This window comes from Falco cherrug, chromosome 9 (genome assembly GCF_023634085.1).
Source record: "Falco cherrug isolate bFalChe1 chromosome 9, bFalChe1.pri, whole genome shotgun sequence".
In the NCBI taxonomy this organism is placed as follows: Eukaryota; Metazoa; Chordata; class Aves; order Falconiformes; family Falconidae; genus Falco; species Falco cherrug.
The window spans coordinates 31,363,180-31,384,627 of record NC_073705.1 but is presented as its reverse complement, the minus strand read 5'-3'; the positions used below and the strand labels follow the sequence as shown (position 1 = coordinate 31,384,627).

Sequence of the window (21,448 nt, the reverse complement as noted above, 5' to 3'; positions counted from 1 at the left end):
ATTGGCCACAATCTTTACTGTATCTGCCTAACCTAGGTTTTTAAAATACCCAAGTTACTTCTACATTCACATCTACTAGCAATCTAACATTTTTAAAGCAAAATGGTACTTGATGAAACTGTGCCCCAAACAGCTGGCAAAAAGCAATTCTGACCTGCAGGAAAGGAACCTGAAAGCTGCTGTACAACATGAGCCCACAGGCTCTGAAAAGCTAATCCAGTCTTCACCTGCCACATCGGTGCAGCTGCAGAGCAATATCCAGTCTTCCTGCAAAGACCACGTCAAACAGATCATAGTCTGCAATAAGGCAAAGGCTTGAGAAAGGTGTGTCAGAGAATCTCTTTGACTAACTGGCACACATTTTTAAACCTTTAAAATTAATATTGGAAGTGGGGAAAATGGTTACATTTACATTTGGATTTTGGGGGTTTTCTTCCAAGCATCCAGTTCACTAAGTATACACCAAAGCCAAGTTTGGAATTCCATTTTGTCTTGAATTCAATTTTCAAAATTTTTCCCCCCTTTTACTCCTGACTAAAGAAATATCCACCAAGGCCAATTAAAAGTGATAATGCAGCACAAAACAGAAATGGATTTAAAATGTTAATAGAAGCTGCTTGTAAATATGTCAAATTACCAATACAACTGTAAGAATAATTATATCCACCAGATGGCATATGCCTCACATTTTGCTCCAAATACAGTCAAACTTCAGTGACATGGTGATCAAGACTTTCCCTGTTTCTTTTTCTTCTAATGTACAAATTCCACTAACAGTTTAGAATTTATTCAGTTTCAACAAGTGAACAAATATATGCTGTCATCAGGGTACAAAAAAAATGAATGAATTTCCACACTTACAATACCTATAGCCATCTAAAAACTGTTTTGAAACCTTAGCCTTTTCTCTCCTCGCAAGGAGATGCTAGTACAGTTCTACCAGGAAAGTTATACCTGTAAAACTATCCTTGCAGAGATTTGGGTCAGCATAAATATAGTATAAGGATTGTTCTACCACTATAGTTTGCCCAGGTTCTCTAATGAAGTTATATTGTCAAAAGGACTGCAGGAAGACAAAGATTTTATCATTATTAGATATTCCCAGTTACTTATTACCTGAATATATATGTATGCGTGTGCACATATGTATGTAAAGCAGGTCTAACTGGAAATCAGTGATGATAGTTATATGGAAATTGCAATCAAACAGAAAGGAACCTTGTCAACACTTTCAGAGAGCGTTTCAGTGGAATTAAGGCTAAAATTTTCAAATTGGACTCCTAAAAATCAAGCCTGTAAATCTCCAAGACTTCTAAATGTTGCTGGTCTGATTATGAGAAGTACAAGGTGTTCACCGTCTCTACAACCATGATAGGTTTATCCAGTAGACTAATAATGAATTTTTGGTGTCTAATTTCAATGCCTGTATTTAAAAATTTTGGCTATAACTTTTTCTGAATAGTACCTGAAAGTGTGAATTCTACTTCAAAAAAAGTACAATGAGAATTACTGTATAAACGAAGCACCACTTATTTCTCACATCATCTCTTTCCGGTTTTGGGGGATCAGCTCTGATCAAGACTAGTTCAAACCTCCATGCTTTCTTTGACTGACATCAGTCAGATCATTTGCATCTGTCGACGATATTCAGCTAAGACAAAAGGCACCATATTAGACATCCATCACGTCAACAGCTGGTTGGACAGTAGCAACTTGCAAAAATTAACAAACAGGCCAGTCTTTGAACCAGGGATCTACAAAGTCTCATGGTTCTACAGCCATCTGATCCATGCAAGTCCTATGATCAAACTTGACTCAGGCAAGAAACACGGAATTTCTTTTACACCTTTCATTCTTCCCTAGGTCTTGTCTTAATAAATGCAGAGGATCAACAGCTGGACCACATGTGTTAATAGGCATACTAATAAGGAGATCCTCTAACTACAGAAAACCAGATGACAGAGAAAATAAAATAACATTCTTCAGTAAGTATATGTTTTGTGCTAGAGAAAAACTGATATCAGGTGCTTGCTTACACACATTAAAAACTAGAAAGTTACAAAACTTAAAACTGCAGAATGTACAGTGGCAACAACACACTCTCATCTTACAAAAAGAGTGGTTTCAAATTTCCAGTTAATAACACATCAGTGCTTAATCTATTTTTAATTTTATGGACCTTTCTTCTTGGGAAAAAAATCATAATGAAGCAACTAGCTAGAAGAAAATGAATATGGTTTTGAATGTTACACAATAAAGATTGATCTATTCTAGACAAATACACCTCCCAAATTATTTCTTTTCCCACAATGGTAACCTTGAAAATTCATTAAGAAGTTTTTTCCCAGTCTTAAGGGGTCTTAAACGCTTCAGTGTCTTAACATTTTGGCCTAACAACATAGCAAGGCTTTTTTTCAAAATAAATATCTGGAAAATTTGAACTTGTTTTACTATTCTGCAGGCATGCTGTGTGCCATCTAGCCCCTGCTCACCTAGCAGCTGCAGCTGCTTCAGATCCCTGCTACAGCTGTGGGATTCCCTCCCAAGCAGCAGAAGCTAACACAGGCACAAGGAACACAGACAGAAGCTCTAGGATGTGATTCAGGACAAGCCTAATGAGATACGCTGCTCCGTTATGGTAATAGGAGGAATAGCGTTTCCTCTCCCCGCCCCCCTTCAAATCTGGACATAAAATAGCAGATGTGGAGGGTGTGCAAGTCCCCGAGATAATCCTGCCCAGGTCAGCAAGGTTTCAGCAAACCACAGCTTTAGTGGGGCTGGACCCTGGGCTTCAACACCCTCAGGCACTCACAATGCTGAAAGAAACAAGCATGCCTGACAAGAGAACCATAGCGAAAAAGGCAGCAGTTTAAAATCTGAAGTTATCTATACTGCAGGCTGTAGGGCAGACGAGAGACAGGCAATGGAACAGGATAATATGGACATGACTGGGACACAGGCATTAGTTAGACTACAAGATGATGATACAGTGCTTATGAGGCTTTTCATTTTAAATATAATTTTAAAAAATAAGTTAATGTCAACTTTTCTTCTGTTCTCCAAAAAACAAAACCAACTTACGGTCTACATTGTCTCAGATATGGGGCAACATAACATTTATCAACAGAACATGAAACAATCTCATCTCAGTCAAAGACTACAAAATTTGATCCAGACAAATCCTAACTCAGCCATGGGTTTCCAAGCTGTAGTGCACATACCATTAATGATCCACAAATCCCACTTAAGCAACCAAACAACTCTTCTTGCATGTGCACATGCTAAGTAGTGCTGCTACCATGATAACGGCAAGATACGAGCAAGATAAATTTGGGAGCTCTGCCCCTCCTCTAGGAGAGAGGTGGAAGTCCAAATGTCTCCGGAAAGCACGGAGACTCAAGATACCAAGAGGAGTGTTGAATTTTCTGATATGCCTCATCTTAAGTCTTCTAAGAAACTCTGTTATTCTAAGCTTTCCAAAATTAATTTCATTCCATTTCATTATTTAATTTCATTTGTTGCCCAGGTAAGAATTTGAAACTGGATTTTTATCAAACCTAAGACTCAATAACTCTGCCTGCAGATCTGAATTTTTAAAACTAACAACAAATTTTAAAAAAGCATGTTATTTTCATCAGATATGTTCCATAGCAGAAATATTCCTGGGAAAAAAAACCAAACTATAAAACACCATCTAATTAAAAACCCAAGAAGCTAGCAAAATAGCCCAACTACAGAGCCTTGCCACACCAAGCCTTGCCAGAGTGCCTCAGTTCATAACAGTTTAGAAATTGAAGGATGACTAATGATCTCTCTCTAAATGCTATTAATTTCCTGCATATTTCTACTTGAAAGTGCAACCTTTGTACATAACCATCATGATATTACTAGCACTGCTTTACATATGTCTTGGTTCCACAGAAAAACAAACCCTTTAGTTCTGGTTAGGTTTGGAAATAAGATTTTGTTGTTCTTTTTGGCTCTACATTTTTAAAGTCCCCAAACTCAAGGGACTCTTTGTCAACTATCTCTTTTATTTTCCTTCCAAGTTTTTCATAGAACACTGGCTCCTTTTCATTAGCTCTTTCAGTAAACTACCTTTCATATCTCATTAGCAAATTCTGCACAGTACTGCTAAATCAATTTCCACTTCTTTTACTTAATGAAAAAGATTTTTTTTCATTTTTTGTTCTCTTGGATGCACTGAGTCACAACCACATGGGTATATCCTGTGAATCTCCTTTCATCTTGGCTGTGGATTTCCTTGTGTTTCTTTGCAGAGTGGAAAAATTTAAATTAAGCAAGGATCAGAGGAATCTGGTCATTAATGCCTAATATAAATACTAATTAGCAAATACTTCCTTTTTCCTGATGAATACAGTAGCAAAAAAGTTACAATTGTACTATTCTCTATGATAGTTCAATGAAATGGACATTTAACTTTAGCCAAAAACACCAGCTCCTTTGGAAAGCCAGTTTCAGTCTAAAAGTATAATAGTACAACCATGTGCATGCATATCAACCATCCAATGTGAAGGTTAGATGCAGTTTACCAACCTTCACAGGAAAAAAAAAATAATCCCCCAAAAGAACATGGAAAGGAAGACGACCAAAAAAGGCTAAAACCAAAATGTAATAGCTATGAATGGTAATGATGCCACATGTCAATTTGTATGAGCTGAAAGCAGCTGGACAGACGTAGGGCTAATAGAAGCAGCAGTGCCCATTAAGACCCCACAGTTGCATGAAGAAGGAACCTCAGCCTTAACTATTAGACTTGGCTGCAGAGTAGACTGTAAATACTATGCAAAATTATTATCTAGTAGTAGACAACTAAAGGAAAATATATTGGGAAGTCTTTTCTCTATATAAAAGACCGAAGGATAAAGGAGGCTCCATAAAGACCACCTAGGAACAGTAAGCAAGCTGAGGGTAACTTCAAATATGGCTCTAGGGAACAAGAACAGGCAGCTGCTGACAGGCTCGAAGTAAAAAGAGGCAAATTAGTTAGGAGGAGTTATGAAAAAACAGTTTTCAAGGGGAGGAAGACACAACACTCCCCCCAACTCCCCCTCACAGAATTTAATGAGAATCCCCATGGAGAATTTCAAGGTCAGGAAGCCTAGAAAGCGAAAGCAGATCTTGGGAGTAATCTGCCACAAGGAACCTGGAGACAAGGAGCCTGGAAAAGCCACAGGGAACGAAGACAGCAAGCCACAGGGGTGAGTCTTTTTCAAATGGCAACAGCTGGACAGTTCCCAGAGGTAAACGTTATTAAGGCTGGCATTTATAGAAGTCTGCAGGGCCCTAAAAATGGTGTGGGATAAGGCCTATAAATGGGTAAAGATAAAAAATAGTTGAGGGATACAGCACAGTGTCCAGGGGAGCAAATGCATGCTCTAAGGTTCTGGAGCTGGGACCTTCCACAGCTCCAGACCACAGACAAAGCCCCAGCTCTTCCTCTGCTACTTGGTGGTAAGAAACTCAGTGACCCAAGAGGCAAGGAACATTCAAATCCTCAGTCTAGGGAGGATCACTGGCCATGGGACTCGACCGTCATACTATCAACCATCTCTGACTGTCTGCTTTTCTGTCCTGCCAGAAGGTGCTGACTAAATGTAAATATAAATGACCACTTAGGTCACAGCGGGGTCTAAAGCAGAGCAAGTAACGGGTGATGCTGAATGCCACAGAACAGCCTGCTACACCAGGACAAAAAAATGGGGCAACAAGTGATCCTCCCACAGTCCTAGATGGTGACGACCTCAGTTCTGAAGACAAGAGGGCAATATTTTCATCACTCTCTACATAAACACCTTCTGGGTTATTAAATAACTCATGTAAAGGACCTGAAGATAGATGTCTGAAGCCAGGACAAAATGCAGCTGCTACCTGTGTCAATGTGGGGTAAAGTTCCTCATGAGCAAAAAGAAGCAAAGTGCAAGGCACAAGCCAGGCCTGACAGGTAATATACCAACTCTTCCCCATCTTCCCCTGTAAATCTACCCTACCCTGCTTTAATCTGCAAGAATACATACACAAACTCAGTTCTAAAATTCCAAAATAGTTCACAGAATTACAAAACTGAACATATCCTCTAAACAAATCAGTCCAAAAACTCGGGAGGAGGTTGAACAGGACAAGTATGATGCAATGGCCAGGTCATTATGTAGATCATAGATCAGATAAATCAAAATACTCTCATATGAACACAAAAACTTGGAACTGCTTGAAAAATTCTGTCACACACACCCAAATTCCCCACATAAAGCTTCACCCTGGTGTTTCCGATACTGGATTAATTTTCCTGTATCAAATAAGCTCCCTGTGTAGCAAAAGCTTTATAATCTGAGGCATCTAGGTACAGCAAACAATACTTCTTCTTCTGAATTTCACCATAACTTTACTTGTAATGGTGTCCAACTTATTTTAGTTTTCTTTCATTTTATAAAGGTAATTTTAAATCTGGAATAAACCATTGATGCATTTATCTCCTCAGCTGCTGAACCACTGGGAGGAAAAACAGGAAACAGCTGGTCAAAGCTAAAGTATGAGAAATGTGTCCAAAAAAAAAAACAACAAAAAAACCACCACACTCAAAACTGATCATCATTTATAAAGGCTGGACTTGCAGTTTTTCAAAATCAATGGCAAAGAAACACTATGCCATGATTCACAAATGCCTACTAAAGGTGAAGCCCTGAACAACTTTGTTGCTCAAAAGCAGCATTCAAATTATTATAAAAGTCCATCTCCAATCTATCTGTTGGTTAGCGGGGGAAAAAAAAGAAACAAAACTCCTCTATTTCTGGACTGCCAGAGAATACAAATATTAAAACACTGCTGTTTTAAATATGATCCATGTTATATTTCATGCTTGTTGATAGCCTCAACCTGTTGAGTGACTTGGTGTTAATTAGACCAAAGCTTCCTTTATGCTGATGGCAAATCATTAGATGACAATGAAATGTTCACACAGCAAAAGATTCTGCACTCCTGTAGTTCTCCCTGACTGTATTTTAAGTAAGGTAAATTTCAAATGGACAGGTAGGTAAGACAGATTAAAAGTTAATTGCATAAAAGGGAAATATTCTGAATGTTCATGAGACTATTTCTTTCCTTTAAAATATCTAAATTTACATGCACAACCCACCTAATGAAATTCCAACACTGTAGACAACAGACAGGAAGTCCAATGTTTGGGTTCTCATGGCAACCACAATATGCTTATATAAAATATCTTACATATGCACAGGGTCAGAACTATAACAGCCTCAAGTCTGTAGCATGATGCTCTACGTCTGCAAATTTACTCAAGATAAATTCCTAATCTCAAACAGAGAAGACTGATCACAGTTTTCTCTCAGGGGCCTTTTTCTTGATCCAAGTCACAATCACATTTAGAACAATTCTCCACAACTCAGCTACATTCCTACATTTTTGCTGAAAGGTAGATTATTCAGAATTATCATCCAGACCTTTATTCAGCCTAGAAGTATTTCAGTGTGATTTGCTACACACATTAAAAAGAAAACTGTTCTTTTTTTTTTTTTTTGCTCTTATGCATTAACTCTAGAATTCCCAAATATTAACAGTTGGAACTGGTAAGAAAATGTTTCCCTTTTTCCAGGGAGGAGGGGAACTCTATTCTGCAGACTACAGTGCAGCACACAGCTACTAAGCCTTCTGAGATAAAAGAAAACTTAGCCACAGCATACAGAGTGTGTTTGGGAGATGTTTTATCTTCTCCAAAACCTGAGTGAGCTCACTAACAACTAACTGCCTCTAAGTCTAGAACAGATGAGATCATTACTTGTTTGTAAAACAGCAAGGACAGGACAACCGATTCCAGCCCACAAGTAGGGCTTTCGAGCAGCGTGGTAAGACAAACAGTAAATAACAGCATGTGCAACTGAAGGGTACTGAAGGAAGTTTTATATGTCAAGTTAATGATCCCACCTGAATTATTTTACAATGCATTATACATACTTACATAGACAATATTTTTACTTTAAAACTATAAGTGTGGCATATGTCTATTAAAACATTTAAACATTTCACGTAAAATTATGGTTCCCATGAAGCCCATAGCTCTATTTTGCACAAACTTTTTTTCTCCTCCCTCCAAACAACATTATCTCAATAGGAGATGTTAAATAGATTACAGCATGACCAGGATTTCACCCATTCTCTAATACCTGAAGGGAATTCTTAAACACTTTAAGAACTAAGACTGCAGCAACATGAAATTAGAGCAGCTAATAATACATCTTCATTTTGCCCACACTTTACTAATGAAGGTCTGTATCTGTTGGGATTTCTTGAAAACAATTTTTACAGTGTCAGGAGAGTAAAATAATCATGAATAAGAATCACTTTTAATCATCTTAAAAGAAGTTCACATTATTTTACTGTGGATTCAAAGCCCAAATGGCAGCAACAGTCAACAGGCATCACCAGTTACTGGAAAAGCTAAGGGGAAAAAAAATAATATATTTTCACAAGAGCTGATTAGATTATTCAGAGTCCTACAACAAATGCACATGCTGATTTCAAGATAAAAACAAACTTTCTCATTACTGTTGCGTCTTTCCATACTGACAGCAAACTTATCTGTATTTATCTAGCTTTGAGTATTTGCTACATTAAGGAAATCTTAAGTTTTTACAATAAATGTTATTCCAGAGACAGAGTGAGTCTTCTGAACTTCATAAAAATGGGAAGACAAAAACATTATCCATAAGAAAGAATGATTACAAGCCAATCCAACATATTTTTTTCTCTCATACTCAGCTAGGGCACTGATGAGTGCATCTCAAAAGTAAGTATTCAACCTCTATTATATCTGGTTACAGTTCAAGATATCAAAAAAAATGATACTTTCACACAATTTGCAGGACAATATGAGCACTGCCTGAAATAAGTGTTTTGCAGTTAAGTAACAGCTTCTAACGATGTAATTTTCTAGTGAAATTATTAGAAGAATTAAAAAAAAAAAAAAAGTGGTTACAAACGCCAGGGCTGAATGTTTATGTTTCCAGTGCTGCCCCACTTCCGACATTCCTGATGAAAGCTGTATGCTGTCACACTGCCCTGAGTCACACCGCTTCCAACTGCTGCACTGATGTAATTAGCTTTGGTCGGTGTGGGAGTACCCTCAGAGCTCTCCCCGGTCCCCTGATACTCCAGCTTATATGTACTTGGACAGTACCTAACAGCTGTATTATGTTCAACTGTTATTCCTTCTTTTAAGCTGTCACCAGTCTGTATTTTCAAGCAAAATTATGTGACCAGATCATAACCGCACTATATCAAATCACTTTTCACAGAGAAACCAAATCACCTCACATCTCAAGGAGGATGCCTTAGATACTGTGACAGGTCTAATTTTACAATACAGATTTTTCCTGTAGATCCTTCTTTAAGTTTCATAAGATACATGCCTACCAATTATTGTCCAAGCTTATTCTGCTTTAGAAAATTTTCCTTTTAAAAGATCCTGAAAAACTGTAGAAAAGCAAGATAAATTAAAATGTATATGAAATCTCATAAATTCAGATTTTAATTATTCACTCACCAACAGCGGAATCTTTATACAGCACATTTTTTTATTCACTCATAACAGCATAAACAACCCAAACTCTTCAACAGTTCATACAGGTAATGAAGATAACTTAGTTTCAGCTGAGAAAGAATTTAGAAGAGTATCCAACTCTAACACTCTAAAATGAACTTTTTAATGTGCTGCAGGGAGATTTTCTAAAACAGATCTTCATGCTTCTTTACAGTTAATGACCAGTCACTAGAAGGAAAGTCAGAAAATGTGGAAAAACTGAAGGCATAATACATTGCTCTTGCCAAGACTCCCACACTATTGGCTCCAAATACCTAAGTTTGCTCACAGCTAAAACTTATTGTTCATAATTTGGCCCTAAATTGTTAAAGCTATAAGGCAACTACAAAATAATACCAACTATTAAGAGATTTATCTCTAACTCTATCACACCTTATGGTAATAAAACTGAATACTACCACAGACAGAGGGTAAATTTTCTATTTTTAAAGCTAGGCTTTAAAACTGGAGTAACTTAACCCAAAGCAAATACAAGTATAGAGCTTCATTTAACAAAGTTCAATTTATTTGTACAGCACTTACTGAAGGGAAAACATAATTTCATGCCTATTTGGCTTCTCTTTCATTTCCCTGATTTTCTTCCAAATAGTCAATTTTGCTCACAAACTTTTTTGTTCAAAACAGAAGACTGCAACTCTTAAGCAAAAAAACAAGAAACACAGAGTTCAGGTAGAACAAACAACAGCCCATGTTTACCTACTAACTACGTTAACATATTAATATAAAACTTTACATCTAAAAACATGATAACATTAGTAACAGGCAAAATACTCATGCACAGTTGGAGCAGAATGTCAACCACTTGGAGATTATTTGCTTTATTTTCCTGTGATTTCTGTCCTGTAAATTCTGTTCTGTACATTGGACCAGAAATTTTATTTCAAAATGGAAACACAAAAACGATCTCAAACCCCGAATCTGTCTGCAATCCACAATATAGAATCAAAACCATCTCTCTTTTTTTTTTTTTTTAATAAAAATAGAAGTATAGCATAAACTTTAGCATAAAGAGCAGTGCTACATTTTAGGTAAGAATGCAAAACTGTGAGGGAAGACACTAAAAGTCCATTTAAAGAATCCCATCTTTATAAATAGGGAGCAAGAAGGAAAAACTGTGTGAAAAATCACGTAATTCTAACAAAAAGATGGTATCACAGCAAATCTAGACCTGCAATTTCTATGGAAACAAAAAGAACCAAGAAGTGAAAGCCTATAAAAGTTTTATTTTTTAGACTGCTTAGTGGGTTGTGAATCTCACAGAGTTTGGCAGAATAATTTCACTAATGAGACCGTTATTCCCAGGTGATTTCATGTGGCCACTCCAACAAGCTTTGCATCTGTTCTACTAAATCAGATCAGTCATCGGAGTGAAACACAGGGCATCCACAAGGACTCTTAGGCTTCTTATTGTTTTCATTAGAACAGAGCGCAAGTCAGATGCTTTCAAGATTTTGTTTCACTTCTTAAGAATCAACATAGGCATCTTCATTACATAAATTATGTTTTGAATACATTGGGTATCTTCCAAGACACTACTAGATAACAAAGAGGGTTATTTTTTTTATTCATTCTGACAAAATATTGACAAGGAAATATTGACCTGACACCCAAGAAAAGCAACCAAAAAATGTTCTTCTGAACATACAGCATTGCTAACACTTCCCTTGTTCATAAACATGTTCGCATTTCACATGAAGTGCTCCTGTATTTAGTTAGTGCAACTGGTTGTTGAAACAGTCAAACCAGGCGTTATTTCCATGACGGACAGCGAAATACTCAATCTGTCTATACTTTCAGAAATGCCAGAAGAGCGTGCAATGACACTGACTAAAGTTACTGACACACCTCTGGTGGCGAGCAGGGCAGCAAGGGGAGGAAACCAAGCTCTCTATAGGTTCAGAACAAAAATTAGCATTTACAAAATGTTCATATTTATTAGAAACTAATAATAAATTCTAAACCAAAACAAGATTCAAATACTATCTATTAAACAGGGAACTACTTGTGCCTGCCTCTGTTTCTTTATTATCCAAGATGATTATTTTAGATACTACATTAATAAAACAGGATAGGAAATTTTTTTACCTCCACACCTTTTTGTCTCTTTAACTCCTTAACAGACGCCACCAGCTGACTATAGGCTCAACTTCATGAAAATAAAAAAATCTTAATACAAGATTCCTCATATTAGCCATGCATAATCAAAAATCCTTCATTACATTTATTTGACACATAAATCATAAAAACACCATGGAAAAAATACCTGATGCTAACAAATGCTGAACTAGTATACTAAATCATTAAATTAACTATGAAACACTCCTACAAGGAAATCTATAATAAAATCATTATTCTACCTGGAAACACGTGTGGGGGCAATTAAGCTTTTTTTAATTGTTGCCTTATTAGTGTTTGGCATTTCAGTAGCACCTTATGGAGAGCGGAAGACATATTAGTGTGCTAACTTCTATCTGAGCAGTTAAGCAAGCCAGCAGAATTCTTCCTTCTTAAAGCTCAAACTACCAGCATCAGGAATGTAATGACACAGCAAAGATGGTACTGGCACCTACAAAATAAGTTTAACTAAAGAATTCAGCTATTATGCATTGCAACGATGTTGTTGCAGCTGTCACCTGGAGATCATGAGGTCACTTACCTGGATTGAGAGAATCGCCCCATGGCTGTCTAGTGAGCTGCTCAAATGTATTATCTTAAGTCAGTGGTGGACCTGGCTACATTTGTTATAGTACATTACCACAACCACCACATCAGGAAAAAACAGAAGTGTACTTCAGCACTATTAAATAACATCTCACAGACACAGATGCTTCAGTGATTCCAGAAACTGACTTTTGTCATTAGTCAGATTGCTAATATGATGCAGCTGAGCTGAAGTAAAGCCAACACCAAAGCTTACACCCTCATTATTTATTTCTATGGCAAATTCTTTGCATTTGCAACATCTTTAATAAGTACTAATGTGAAGGACTTGAACTGTTCCAACATGGACAAGCAAATTTCTCATGAGCAGATAAAACAATCATGTTACATACACACATCTGATAAGGGTAAGTACTGCACTGTATGCAGCTGCAAGATTTACATGCAGAATTAGAAAAAATATTCAACTTTAAAATCTTCTCTCTTCATACAACACATACATTAAATCCAGAGCAGAGGAGCCTAAATGTGCACATAAAATATCTATAGAAAATAATCATATACTACATTAAAAAAATATATAATTTCATGTATTTTCTGTATAATGCAAAGCCTCAGTCCCACCTTCCTCTGCAGGAAAAAATAAAAAATTATGCGGCAAGACAAAAGTTCAGTGCCTTTCCTTTACTAGCACTAGAATTTTTATGTAAGGGATAGGCACAAATCAGACCCACATTTTCCTACTTAAAACATAAAGGTCTCTATTGTTCCATGTTACACCAGTACTGCTATGAAAACTTAATTTCTCCAACTTTTTTTCCCCTTGAAGAACAGAACTACTGTTCACTTAGCTGTTCCAAACAGAATGCATGCTCAAAGGGTGAGATAAGGGGAAAGAAAGAACAAATTACCACATTCATTTAGTACTTTCTCCTTCTTCCTTTGATTATTAGCATGAAAGCTTCCTACAAGTGCTCATAATTCATTAAATTATTTTAACCAAATGCATATGTTTAACTCAGTGGATGTGACAAATATGTGGACCTGTTGATTTCTATGGCTGTGTAAAAACCATCTATAATAATAATATAAGCCATAAGCACATAGCGATATTAATGCAAAAATAGTATTTGACACTAAAATAGCAGAAAAATAATGCTATGAATGCTTGATGTATATTATACATTAAAAAAAATCAATAAGAAGAAAAAATACTTGTAGTCACCATTTGGAAGAAGAAAGACTTAAATTCAGGCAGTTTTAAGCTTTTTCTGACCATGAGAAAACATTCTGCACATGGTAATTACACAGAAGGTTTTACTGCGTCTGTATCTTTTGTTCACTTGTAGACAGAACTTTTCCTATTTAAATAATTATTCAGGGAGTACTTATTACATTTATTTCTGATTTTCTATACACACTACACAAAAAAGTCCTTCAAACTAAAGCACTCACACCCCAAAACGCTATACATTCAGTATTATGCAGCAGTGGTGGAAAGTGGTAAAACAGGCATGCGTGTTAAAACCTAAGGAACTCAAGTCAAACTGGAAATGCCCCATGAAGTAACCTAAATACATCTTTTCCTTTTCAGACCTATATAAATGAAAATTATGCTAGACCTCAGCTACAAAACATTCTCCCTTCTCCCCCAAAAAAAGCCTGTCATGAAAATACAAATGTACTGAGCAGGTATCGTGTTAGGTAAATGCATGGCTCATGTTCATCCCTTCATGGGAACGTGATCATGCAGCACATGTGCTGTAGTTCCACTGATTAGGATAGTGAATATCACAGGAACAAACAGCACTACAAACCTCTGTAACAGAAACCTGACATACACATGTTCATAGAACTCTTCAATCAATTATTTAAGTGGAAAAAATACTAGTTTCTAGGACATGAGGGTATTACTGGAGGGCACAATTGTCATTGAGCCCCTGCTCCACCAAGTCCACTCTTCTGTTATCACTGACAAAATTTTATATAATTCATTTCATCAATTTTACAGCTGGACTCTATGATCGTAAAGGTCTTTTCCAACCTAAATGATTCTGTGATTCTGTACAAGTAAGTTTTCCTCTATTTCAGTCCTGTTGATCTCAACTGTTGCAGAGTCTGAACACTAGCTGCTAGAAATTTTTTCCTGTTTTCAACCTAGATTTATTCAGGACAAGTTTATAAACATAGCTTATCTGACCACACTCTACCTTGGTTATTTTCCCTTCCCTAGAGCTTACTCACACATTTAAACAGAGAAAAATCACACCTTCATTTTTTGCTAAGCTCAGTAAAACTCTTCTCTTACTCTTCTTGAAGAGTTTCTCTTGCTGCGATCATTCTGCTGGCCTTTCTTTCCCAGTAGTAATACTTCAGCTGAAGCCTTGACAATCAGGGGTCAAAATCTTCTAGAGATTCCATCAACAACTACTTAATTTCTACCATTACAGAAAATCTTTTACTGCTTAAAATAATTTCTTAAGGATATGTGATGGCTTTCTTAAAATAATTTATGCATTCATGTTTTCATTCTAAACTTAGACTTTTCCTTATTATCTAATTTAAGAGAATACAAATAAGGGCAATATCAGCACATTAATATACATTATTCAACTAATACTTTTTTTATTATTTGCAGATGTAGAAGAATTAGCAACGTAACTTGGGGAAAATACTATGCTTTCTTTCTCAGTGCAACAAAATTTTTCACTGTGATCTAATACTGCCACTTACCATTTTATACAACATATCCCATGGAATTATTATATCATTAATATATCCATTAAATGTTTATATACACATGTGCCATATATATAGTCAACTATGTATATCTATTATATATATGTCTATTTTACATATATATGCATAAATATAAATGCATATTATATAAATTTCCTATTCAAAACATTAATACCTATTAAAAGTGTATATATTTCTGTATCTGTATATAGACATATTACATTCTAATACATAAATAATAGATACAAATTTATACATACATCTATATATAAATATGTGCCTATAGATGTGTATACACATATGTATGCATAAATTTATACAGATATAAAATCATACATTTTAGCCCATGCCATTTTAAACCAAAATGAATTTCAAAGATGACAACACATTCTTCTAAAAAGCTGCGTTCAACAGAAGATTCAATGTTGTTAAATGAAATATATTATTCAGTGTTACTAAATGTTTACTAGTCAAAGGTTTGGAGTTTGTTTTGAATGAAAAGGTTATAGGGTTATCAAAACTTTTACCAAAAAAACCAAAATAACAAAACAACAACACTATGAAAGCTTACCTCATACCATAAAGACTTCCCAAGAAAGGAATTAAATTCCCATCTCATTAAGGACTGAATTATAGTTAGCTGTTCTGTTGTAATCCTAGAGAGCTTCAAGCCACTGTTGTTTCTCCTTTGCTCAACATAATTCCAGGCAACAGTTCCTATGTGCCCTGAAGGTAAAGTCCTAACAATTGCTCTAGTTCCAGTATAAACTGATTTTTTAACCTCTTTATCATTTTTACAGAAACGTCTTACTAATAAAGTAGAACGTTCCTTTTTGGTTCTAAAAAAATCCTCTTCCATCTCCTCTTCACAGTTATCATTACAGTCTTCAAAGTGGCTCAGAAATGGCTTTGAGGGCATTCTTCCAGTAAAGTTATTTCCACAGATGTTGTGACCTGAGCATACCACTTTAACCCTTCGTGGTGCTCTCTCCAGACATAAATACTTATCCCTTAAAGCATCTTCAAACAACTGCTGCCCATTTTCATTCTCACAATTATTTGTCAACTCCATTAATCTGCAAGTGCAAGCTGGGGAACCAGTGGTGTTACCATCGCCAACACTTACTGCCTGCAAGCAGTCATCCAAAATGAAGCTGTTGTGTAAACTGCACAAAGCCCTTGAGATATTCCTTTCACTAGCACAATGAAAGTGAAAAAAGGCCACTTGATCAGTATCATTGCTGTCATTCTTATTTACTGCTGTCTGGGTTCTTAACGAAGGTCCATTCATTTTCAACTGAATTTCAGCAAGCATGGCTCTTTCCAGTGAAACAGGAATTCCAGTTCCCAGGCATGCCTCTCCTCCTGCTAAAGGATCACAAGATTTATACAACTGACTGCATGGGGTATTGCTCTTGTAGTTTTTCTGTACAATGTTACAGTTAATATTAAGAAATTCCACTGAATCAGGGATGGAACTGTTCTTCTCCCAGAATTTTTTGTTACTGTTGTCATTAGTCAGTTTTTCTTTTGCCAGAGAGAATATTTTGGGCACTGAGCCCTGAAGACTTTCTTCTTCAAGTCTGTGTAAGTATGAGAGCGCGTGTGTGGTTTGCCTTCCCGGACTGGCAGTATGTCTTTTTATAACACTAGTGTCCAAAGCATTTTCAGTATTTTCATCTCCAGCTGACTGAGCAGGTATCACTTTACCCTGTACCACAGGGATGAGAACAGATGCTGTCATCTCCTCAGAGGTCATCTTGACACAATCTCTAGTTGCTAGATGTGTGTTGGGGATGGAGGGGGTGAGGGGGCACACGTCTACCTATCCTCACACCATGATTTCAGTGTAATGAAACACTCAGTGCTAAATAATCAGAGAACACATGGCAAACTATTCACTGACTACTTGTTCTTTTTGAACCGGGTTTTAAAAAAAAGTAAATTTTTTGGCTGTTGGGCTCCTAGGCTTTCCCAACCTTGGATTACTGGCATGAAATACAAACATTTTTAAACCAGCTTCTTATGTGACGTAGCCATTCGGCTTGTCTCTTCCCACAATTAATTCTTCTGTCATATGTAGCACATACACTGTTGCCTCAGGTTGTAGAAGATGACCAAACATATTACCCATGTCAAAGATGCATCTCCCCATAGGGCATCGAAAATGTTGGTTTTCTGTAAAGAAAAGAAATATATATATATATAGTGAACAGAATTATGGCACAAAATCCACCTCTACAACAGAAACACAAAACAACAGAAATTAATTATACTGAGATCTAGAGAATTCCAAAATACACATTTAAATCTCTCTTAAAGTCTCACTTTAGAATTTGGGGAAATCAAAGTTGTGGTTTATGTATCTAAACAGCTGTCTTCACTTTACTATGGAAACCTCCATGACTGCAGAAAACTAATTTTACTGAAGCTGTAACACTGAAATTGAACATAGAGGATATATATAAAGAGAAAAAAAGAAATGTATTTTCTATAATTTTCCTGACTTATAGCCAGGATAAGTTAAAATCTTTTGAAGAACAAAATAATTTTTAAACCTACACTGTCTTTTAAAACTATTTTTTGGGTTTTTTCTGTTACGAACTGACCTCTTACCACAACCACAATTGCTCTGGTGTTGTTACGTGAGTTTTGTTTTTGTTAAAATTTACATTGTTGCCATGAAATCATGAAGAACACTGTATTTTTGCCAGAAGTTTACAACTGAAAAAAAGCACGAAAGCAGAGTAGTGTAAAAGACTGAAATATTACCAGTAACCTTTCTGACCCCTTTACTCGTATGCCTTAAAATAAAAAGCTAACCTGCCCTTCACTGTTGCCATTAATTCTCAGTTTCTTTCCTGCAAATCGCATGGTAGAAGTAAATCTTGGAATCGGAAAATAGCTCAGCAAAGGAAATAGAAGAATAAAAGATACACGCTCAGATAAATCACGGAAAATTAAAATTAAACAAATATACATTTACGTTTCAATTTATCACATGTAATGTTTAAAAACGTTACATGTATTATTAAAAATGTGGAAAATGCAGAAAGTTATATTAAGGCCTAAGTTTATTAAAACAGTCTAAATTCAATAGAAGCAAGAAAAAAAAAAAACCCCTAACTTTGAAACCAGTAGCAAAACGTATCACATAACTGAGGCAAATCACTGGCTAGGTACAATAATTTGACTACTGAATTGATCAATTAAATGTTGACTCAGGCACTACCCACATAAGCAGAAAGAACTACCTTCTTCAGTTCATGCAGTTTAGCTAAGCATAATAGTTAAATCATCTGTAGTTGATAAAACAACTAGGAATGACGTCAGGGATAACATCAGGAAAGCTTAATAATGAAAGTAATTTGAAGTGTAAAATATATTTTGATTCTCAGTAACTGTGATTAACAATTTTATTTTAATCCACTTCAGAGTGTCAGCTTTCATTTTTACTGATTGCTAATCTCCATCCAAAAGCAGTCTGGCACAAATCAAAAGGTAAACCACACTCTTTAGTTAACAGGGTATTTGATATGCTATTTTTTCACAAAATGAAATGCAAAAGTATAACTAAATGTACAGTTTTTCAGGGGGTGGGGCGGTGGGGTAGTGGTGTTCATCAGAAAATAAAAACAAATTTAAGAAAAGTTACATTTTGCTAAAAATACATGGCTTTAAAGTTTCCTAGTCACTGAACAGCATCCTTTCTTCAGTAGCTACTATAAATGCAAGGAAAAAGAGAATGCAATTTAATATTTCAATCAAGATTTCAGTTTTATTGGTTCAACAACAGAAGACAGATCAGGGAGGGTCCCAAAGGCAAGTGACAGAGACAGAACAAAGAGCCACAAGTTTTGCATTCTCCACACATGACAAAATGCATGTGCATGCCAGATCAGCTACAGGACAGTCAGGATGGAAAACCCTGGTTCTGTACAAAAGATTTTGCACCAGAAAGGAAAATAAAAGCTACAGTTCATAGAAAAGTTATGTAGAAGGAGATTGCAGTAGTTGGACAGAGTGGTGGGAGCAGGAATTAAACTGGAGTCATGTTACCAACACAGCTCAGAAAGCACGCTATAAAATACTGCACCAATACAACTGTAGAGGATATACAATAAGAAACCAACACCCAAGCAATTCTTTAAGTCTACATTCCCTGATAGTCCCTCTATCATTAAATTGTACCCCAAAGTTCACTTTAGGTCACTTTATTCAATCTTATCTATGTCACTTTTAAAAACAAAACCAAAACCCCAACACACTTAAGCACACACAAACAGAAAAGTACTTCAGCAATTACCTTATTCTACCATTTCCTACCGCTCTTCCCTGTTCTTCCTCTTTAAATCCCCAGCTAACAGCTTACCTAACTTTTTGCCACTACACACTTGAAAACTGTAAGCAAACCATCTAGAAATGTTTCCATCTTATTTCTTCTGGGAACCATTCTGTGTCTTCAAGTCCAAATCTACATATGATCATGCTGATCAAAGAAGAAAGATGTAGGCGGAGTTAAAAGGAGAAGCAGCTGTCTTTTTTTCTTGATCTCTTACTCTTCTTTCTTGCTATATCAAGTAACAATAATGCTTTGTAAAAGGTATAAAACACGCGTATGTATTGGTAATAGTCTTCAGGGCTGATTTTTTAAGGATTTTTTTCATCTATCAAAACATCCCAGTCTACTGATTCATCTTTCCTGTTTTCATCAGAAAAATTCCAGGCGACAGAATGAAAATACAAGTCACCAAAATATATTCATAAATGTAGTCTCTGTAATATTGCTAAGCCAGGAATAAAAGTTAATGGAATGAACCGTCACTGTAAATAATGTACCTCTTATTACTCTGGTTGCCAAATCAAATTCTTACAAAACATCATCACTCTACAAGGCAAAAGAAGACAACATCATTATGCAACTTTAACATCACAGAATGAAGCTGTGATCACAAAACTGGCTGTGTCAACTTGAACTTTTTTATATCGATCTTTACGGAGAAACCTAAAAAAAAAAAAAAAAGTCATATCACTGATTTGCTTCTGTAAACAGAAATCTGCTAAAACCAGAGGTCCATTCATATCCCAGACTCTCCACAACGCTCATTCAGAGGCCAGGACTGATCTTCCACAGTCCTCCTTCCTTCAGCATCATTCTCCCACCTCTTTATTATGCCAAAGTGTCCCAAACTGCCTCTCTGAGCTCTTTTTCTTTTCTCTAGAAACTATCTCAAATCTTACCCAACAGTGGTTTTGTTGGTCACCTCTCTCCTCAACTCCAGAGGCTCCAGGCCTACCCATGAATTGACTCCTCTCCACCAGCACCACTCCATCTACCCATGCCTATGTTTGAAATCCACCTCACCAAGAATAATGTCTGCTTAAGAAGCTCCCTGTCTGTGTCCAGCTGTTCCCATCCTCTCACGACCATTGCAACCTGATAGGGAACCAATCCATCTCAAGAATTTTTTTGCTCAAGTTACTTCACAGCTAGATCATTTTCCAATTCCAGTTCATGTACAGTTGTACTAACGTGTGCTGCAAAAGCACAAGGGAGAAAAGGAGCAGCACAGGCAAGGGAGGAAAATGCTGCTGTCATGGTTAAGTTGTTTAAACATTTCTGCAACCTGCAAACGTAATCTGATGCTTCAGCTATGTCAATTTAGAAAGTAGCTGCCACCAAAGCTGGCAGACTCTCTCCTTCCTTCACTCTTGACCTCTGGCCCCCATTTCCCCCATCTCATGCATCTAGACATCATGAGTCCACAGAGTTAAGTTGATTCAGCTGCCTGGTTTGTAAGGAAATTCCTCTTTTCATCCAAATGAATTGACTCACCTTGTGGCCACATGATCACTATATTCCACGAAAAGGAAATTAGCAATGCCTGGTAAGGACCACACTTCTCAGTATTAGCTTCAGTTTAGATCATGTCTGTATTATGTCTAAATGCACCCTGAACATAACAGACTAAGAGAAAAGTTATCTAGAGTATGAGTATGCCAAAGTCTAATGAAAGAGCAAGTAAAAACCATGATGGTAGAGCCTCTGATCTATGGACAACTGCAAAAATAACTGAAGCTGCAGCTCTGCTGAACAGATGACACAGGTTTCATGTATCCCCCACTACACTCTTCTCAGTCTCTGCCTTCCACTGTAATCAACAGATTTCAATTCACTGTGCCCAGCAAATGCCTTAAACCATTGGAATTCATTAGACATGTTAAGAAGTGTGTTAAGACAGCGTTATAAATGCTGTCAAGTGTAAAACTCACAAGCTCAACCAATAAAATAGGATTCTGTCACTTCCTGTAAAATTGCAGAATTATCCCCCCCCCGTGGCTTCTCTTCCTTTCTTGCATATGGGTGGCCAAAACCTAGATCCTCATACAACCATATACATGCATTTGCATGTA

General features: G+C 36.5%; 1 protein-coding gene across 3 annotated transcripts in view; it reads right to left on the bottom strand.

Moving 5' to 3' along the window:
• Positions 1-21,448, bottom strand: part of PLCE1 (phospholipase C epsilon 1) — a 163,928-nt gene that overhangs the window by 119,928 nt on the left and 22,552 nt on the right. For all 3 annotated transcript variants that reach the window (XM_055720516.1, XM_055720515.1, XM_055720517.1), the window contains exon 2: positions 15,606-17,212. In XM_055720516.1, coding sequence (XP_055576491.1) covers positions 15,606-16,793 — 1,188 coding nt within the window. In that variant the 5' untranslated portion in view covers positions 16,794-17,212. The remainder of the gene's footprint in view (positions 1-15,605; positions 17,213-21,448) is intronic.